Genomic DNA, 6,594 nt, shown 5'->3' with positions numbered 1-6,594 from the left:
GACTTCCTGAGAAAACTACAATCCATCAGTGATCTCCCAGAAAACACCATCCTAGCCACTATGGATGTAGAAGCTCTTTACACCAACATTCCACACAAAGATGGACTACAAGCCATCAGGAACATTTATTTGATCATGATATGGAACACTTGGTATAACTTTGTGACTTTGTCCTGACCCACAACAACTTCAGATTTGGAACCAATCTATACCTTCAAGTCAGTGGCACAGCTATGGGCATCTGCATGGCCCCACAGTATGCCAACATTTTTATGGCTGACTTAGAACACAGCTTCCTCAAAACTTGTCCCCAAGCACCTCTCCTTTACCTACGCTACACTGATGATATTTTCATCATCTGGACCCACGAGAAAGAGTCCCTCAAAGAATTCCACCGGGATATCAGCCTCATCAACCTCAGCCCGGACCAGTCACACGAGAAATCCACTTCCTGGACACTACTATACAAATAAAGGATGGTCACATTAATATCACCCTATACCGAAAACCAACTGACCGCAATACATATCTTCATGCCTTCAGCTTCCACCCTGGACACATTATACGATCCATTGTCTACAGCCAAGCCTTAAGATACAACCGGATTTGTTCCGATCCCTCAAACAGAGACAAACAACTACAGGATCTCCATAAAACATTCTTAAAACTACAACACCCACCTGGAGAGGAGAAGAAACAAATTGACAGAGCCAGACGGGTACCCAGAAGTCACCTACTACAGGACAGATGCAACAAAGAAAACAACAGAACACCACTGGCTATCACCTACAGCCCCCAGCTAAAATTTCTCCAACACATCATTAAGGATCTACAACCTATCCTAGCAGATGATCCCTCACTCGCTCAAGCCATGGGAGGCAGGCCTATCCTTGCTTACAGACAGCCCCCCAACCTGAAGCAAATACTCACCAGCAACTGTACACCATACAACAAGAACACTAACCCAGGAACCTATCCCTGCAACAAACCCCATTGCCAACTCTGCCCGCACATCGACTCCAGTGACACCATCACAGGTCCTAACCACATCAGCCTCACCAGAAGGAGCTCATTCACCTGCACATCTACTAATGTAATATATGCCATCATGTGCCAGCAATGCCCCTCTGCCATGTACATTGGCCAGACCGGACTGCCATTATGCAAAAGAATAAATAGACATAAAAAATGGTAACATCCATAAACCAGCCGGAGAGCACTTCAATCTCCCAGGACACTCTGTAGCTGACTTGAAAGTTGCCATACTTCTACAAAAAAATTTCAAAAACAGACTTCAGTGAGAAATGCAGAACTGGAACTCAGATGCAAACTTGACACAATGAGACTGGGTCTGAACAGGGACTTGGAATGGTTCTCTCATTACAAGAAATAATTGTCACTGTTCACACAATCTCACCTCCTAATCAATGGTTGTGAATAGGCCTCAACTACTCTAACTGAATGGACTTTGCTTATGCCTAACTTCCCCATTGTTGTTCCTTACCCTTAGATGTGTATATATATATATATATACCTCCCATCTGATTTCTATTCCTTACATCTTACGAAGTGGGTTGCAGCCCACGAAAGCTTGTGCCTGCAGAAATTAAATGAGTTAGTCTTTAAAGTGCTACAGGCCCCTCCTTGTTTTTTCTATGAATAATGGTTTTTAGGCTGGCTGGCCTGGACACTTCCTAGCTATAGTGAACCCAGCCTGTCTCTACAGCCCCTCCTGTACAGTCCACCTGCCAACACGGAGCTCTCCTCCCAGCCACCTCCAGGCAGAGCCCCCCGAGTCCCTGCCGCTGCACCCATAAACCGCTCTACATCATCCCGTGCAGGCCCTGGTGCCGGTGTGCACGCTGCCCTCTCCTCTAGGCTGGTGCACGCTGCCCCCTCGCCCTGTGCGATGCCCCGGCCGTGCCTGTGAGCGCAGCAGCAGCAGCAGCGTCCCTCCCTCGGCTTCTCACTCAGCCCGCCACGTCCCACACGCACCCTGCGGGCAGCAGCGGGCGGGGCAGCAGCTGACGTCCCTTCCCGGCTGCCCTCCTGGCGGCGGTCCCCGGTGCTTCAGAGCCGAGTGCGCCATCCCCTGGCCGCCCGCCCGCCCCGAGCCGCTGGGCGGGGCTGCCCGCTGCTCCCCCGTCACTGCCGGCCTCCCCCCGCCCGTCCCCCTCACCCATTCCCGGGACATCCGGGCCCTCGCCGCCGCGCCGCCCGGGACTCTGCCGGGCCCGGAGGGGGCCCAGTCCGCCGCACTCAGGCGCCGCCGGCGGCCTCGCCTCGTCGATTTGCCGCTGGGCTGCGCCTTCCGCTGCTGCCGCCGGGTGGGTGAGGCGCGGCGAGCCCAGCATGGGGGGCAGCCGCTACGGACGGGAGCCCTCGACTGCCCTGCCGAGCCCTGCTGTAACACCGCGGGCCTGAGGGGGAAGGTGCTGCCTCCCTCCCACCCTGCCAAGAGCGGCCGGCTCTGGCTGCCCTGTTTGGCCCTGAGGTCCAGCCAGTGCCTGGGCCATGTTCCCGCACCCCCTGGCCCCGGTGGTGGTGAGGGGTGCGGAGATGGGAGCCACCTCCCTGCGCCGAGCCGCGGTGTCCGCCCGGACGCGGGGTGGCAGTGGCACCCTGCTGTTGCCCTCCATGCTGATGTTTGGGGTGATTGTGGCCTCCAGCGGCCTCCTGCTCATGATTGAGAAGGGCATTTTGGCAGAGGTGAAGCCACCGCCACTCCATCCCCCACATGGAGACCTCCCTTGGAGGAGCAGTGGTGGCACCAGGGCAGTGGCACACGAGGACGTGGATTACCAGGTGCTACAAGACGTTCGTAACCGGACAATCCGCACCATGTGTGGGCAAAAGAACATGCCTCACAGCCTCTGGGAGCTTCCAGCAGGTCAGAGGAGAACTGTGCTCAAACACATCCTGGTCAGTGATAAATATCACTTCTTATACTGCTACGTCCCCAAAGTCGCCTGCTCCAACTGGAAACGAATACTGAAAGTTTTGGATGGAGCGCTGGAGAATGTGAACGTCAAGCTCAAAATGGACCACAAGAGTGACTTGGTTTTTCTCGGCGATATGAAGCCAGATGAGATCAACTACCGGCTAAAGCACTACTACAAGTTTATATTTGTTCGAGACCCAATGGAGAGACTTTTATCAGCTTATAGGAATAAATTTGGAGAGATCAAAGAGTACCAATTAAAGTATGGTGTGGAAATAGTAAAAAGATATCGAAAAGTCCCCGGAAAGTCCAGAGGGGATGATGTCACCTTTTCTGAGTTTCTTCGGTACCTGTTAGATGAAGAGGTAGAGAGAATGAACGAACACTGGATGCCCATCTACAACCTGTGCCAACCCTGTGCGGTGAGGTATGATTTCATCGGATCATACGAAAGATTGAATGTGGATGCAAATTACATTCTTGAACATGTTCAAGCACCTCCTTTTATCCGTTTCCCAGAACGACAATCATGGTATAAGCCTGTGACTCCAGAAACTCTACATTACTATCTGTGTAACACTCAACATGGGGTTATAAAAGCATTGTTACCAAAATATATTCTGGATTTCTCATTGTTTGCCTACCCTCTTCCAAATGTTACTAGCGAATTTTGCAGACAGTGAACTTTTTCTATTTGTGGCCTGGTCTACACTAGAAACTTCTGCTGATAGAGTAATGTTATGCAACATTTTTATACTGGCAAAGCTCTAGTGTAGATGCAGTTATATTGACATACAAGTACTTTTGCTGGTGTAGATTATTTCACTCAACAACCAGTATAAATTCTACTGGCAAAAACACTTATCCCAGTATAAACTGCATCTAAACTAGGAGGGTTTGCTAGTATAGCTATGCCGTCAAACTTTTTCTGGTGCAGACAGAGCCTGTGAAGCAATCTGTGTCCTATGCATGTTTACTAACTTTATACTTTTTAAATCTTTTTTTAATTTCTAGTATCATATGATATATAGCCTTTACAACTAGAATATTTTACCTTTTGTATTGTTCCAATTTTATTATGTCTGTGTGCCGCTGAATTAAGCACAATAGCTTTATATGTCTTTTTAAAAACCTCTGTAGCACAAGAAAGTGAATATATGCAAAGGAATCAGGAAATGGATATATTTTAAGCACAAAGCATTGTTCTATTTTCATGGTCCACGTTACATTTTCTTGGGCAGAATTACCCACAGCATCAACTGTCTTAACTGTTGTTTTATAGAGTTCCTGCAGGACAGTTAAACTGTTCCTAGGTTGAACTGGTAGAAGCAGTGATGGGAAATTTTGAGAGAAAAGTCTTTTGTAAACTAAGCCAGAGTATCCATAATCTTCACACTTGTGGAATGCATCTGGAGCTGACAAGTCAGTTTTTGTCCTGTGATGGTAGCAATGCCTAGCTTGTGTTTTTTATTTCAGTATTGAACCACAGTCGTATTCATAGAAAAGGGTAATATGTTCCTCTTGATACAAGATATTAATTCAAAGACAACTAACTCATTGTTCATTTTATTTTGCATGATTAAAGATGTACCAATTACTTACATAGCAGAACTAGTATTTGGTGCAGCAAATGTACATGGGTAGTAACAAATTCTTCTTTTGACCTTTTTAAAAAAAAAGTTGTTAAAATCAAGAGTTTCTCAGTTGTGGTAACAACATTTAGAAAATAGCTGACCATGGTTATTTGCAGCCTATGGAGGGGAAAAAATTCTTTATGCAGCTGCGTTTGATGCTACTGTAAGTAAATGTTCAGTTCTGCTTTTTATATGTGCATGACATTTTCATAGCTATTTATATATAAGAATTATGATTCAACTTTAAAAGTGTGGTTGATAATGTTCAAATTTGTTCAGGACAGTTTATACGGTACCTGCATTTTTAATAACATTTATATATAAAATTATTCTGTGGCTTGGTGCTTTTCTTTTAGTCATGAATTTGTTGTTTTTATTAATTATTATTTTTGTATTACAGTAGCAGTTAGAGGTCAGTGCCTTACTGTGCTAGACACTATAACAAATAGACAGTGCCTGTCCTGAAGTGCTTACAATCAAAGAGTAAAACCAAAGAGAACAAACAGGTGGATAAAACAAGCAGATGAGGTGGAGAACAAGGAAACAATTAGACAATACTTGTAAGCATGGAAAGCTGTGGACACAGCAAACCATATGCCTAACCATTGTTGAGTTAAGCTTGAGTGATATAGATAGATGTTAAGATACATCATACAGTTTTTTATTTCCTGGAAGCACCTTTTTGTCATGCGACAGACATTTAAAAATATTCTTTAGAACTTTAAATACTGCCACCTCTGTAGCTGGATAGCATGTGCTGTGTTAATATTCACGGTGTGTATATGGCATGTCCCCTAACAGTGTGGCCTATTAGGTTGTCCAAGGGAAGTGGTAAAAGCCCACATTTCAAGCAAGCCTGGACAAAAGCACTAGGATATATATTACGAGGAGTAATCCTACACAGGAAATGAACTAAGTGACCTAAGAGTTTTCTATATTTCTAAATGTTATGGGTGAAATCCTGGCTATGCTGAAATCAGTGGTAAAATGCCCATTGACTTCAATTGAATGCTACCTTGGTTAAATGACAACAGTGACCAATACATACATATGTTTCAAAATGCTAGCAGTAGCCCTGCCTTTAAATCTACCCTCTTTTACTTAAGGCATCAGAAAAGGTAAACAGTTTGTTTGTTTGCCTGTTGTTGTGTCCATATCCTTCAAAGGGCTTGGCCAAGATTTATATAACTGATCCCTTTAGTGTGGTTTCTGCACAAAGAAGGATCAGTGTTTTGCTTTCCTTTGAATTTCTTGCTCCTGTGCATTTACTTGAATGTCATCAATCACCTTTTTTCCATTTAAGCCAAGAAAATTAATACCCCTCAAAAAAATGTTGTATGTTAATACAGTCAAGAAATTCAAAGTTATGGTTCTCACAGCATGAGCATAATTCTCCCACTGCATGTGCTATAAAATATACACAGATATTCAAATTACTGCGTAAATTTAAGGGAGGCAAGTTATGGTTGCTGCAATATGCCAATCTTGATTTCCCTTACTTTGTCAGGATTGCAGTCTATCCTGGCATCAGTGTTTCTGTTTGCTTTTAATTCAGCACACTGCAGATTGTGGTCCACTGATCACAAAGCTGAAGAATCAGTCAGGATTCAATTAGTGATACTTCTTGGTCTTATTGTCCAAATCCAAGGTTTTTAAGATTTCCTGAAGCTTTTTGGCCAACTAAGAACAAAAGCATAAGCTCCCTCTGCCTGCTTCATGTCTTTCTTTTTTCAGGTGTTTCTTTGGTGCAAATTAAATCATGATCAAATGTTGTAAATGACATCAATATGGTAGAGGTAGCAAACACAGAGGAGGCTAGAACTAAGCTTCACACAGACCTGGAAAGACGCTGTAGACTAGGATGCAAGCAACAAGTGGGGTTTTAGTGCCAATAAAAATAAAACTTTCACCAGCTCAGTTCTAGAGGGGGAGAATATAACCAACTAGCCACTAACAGCTTTAGTGGGTCCAGTTTGTTTTAAATGTTTTTTCTTTCTGGTACTGTTCTAAATTGGCAGG

At 44.8% G+C, this 6,594-nt stretch overlaps 1 protein-coding gene across 1 annotated transcript; it reads left to right on the top strand.

Moving 5' to 3' along the window:
* The first annotated feature begins 2,193 nt into the window (after nt 1-2,193).
* On the top strand, nt 2,194-4,913 carry CHST14 (carbohydrate sulfotransferase 14). The gene has a single exon (XM_067557996.1). It carries the CDS (start codon nt 2,515-2,517, stop codon nt 3,622-3,624), a length of 1,110 nt encoding a protein of 369 aa, XP_067414097.1. The 5' UTR covers nt 2,194-2,514; the 3' UTR covers nt 3,625-4,913.
* Nucleotides 4,914-6,594: the final 1,681 nt, after the last annotated feature.

The sequence above is a fragment of the Emydura macquarii genome, unplaced genomic scaffold, assembly GCF_026122565.2.
Source record: "Emydura macquarii macquarii isolate MOO-44397 ecotype Brisbane River unplaced genomic scaffold, CSIRO-AGI_Emac_v2 contig_1876, whole genome shotgun sequence".
Taxonomy (NCBI): domain Eukaryota; kingdom Metazoa; phylum Chordata; order Testudines; family Chelidae; genus Emydura; species Emydura macquarii.
This window is presented reverse-complemented; position numbering and strand designations above follow the sequence as displayed.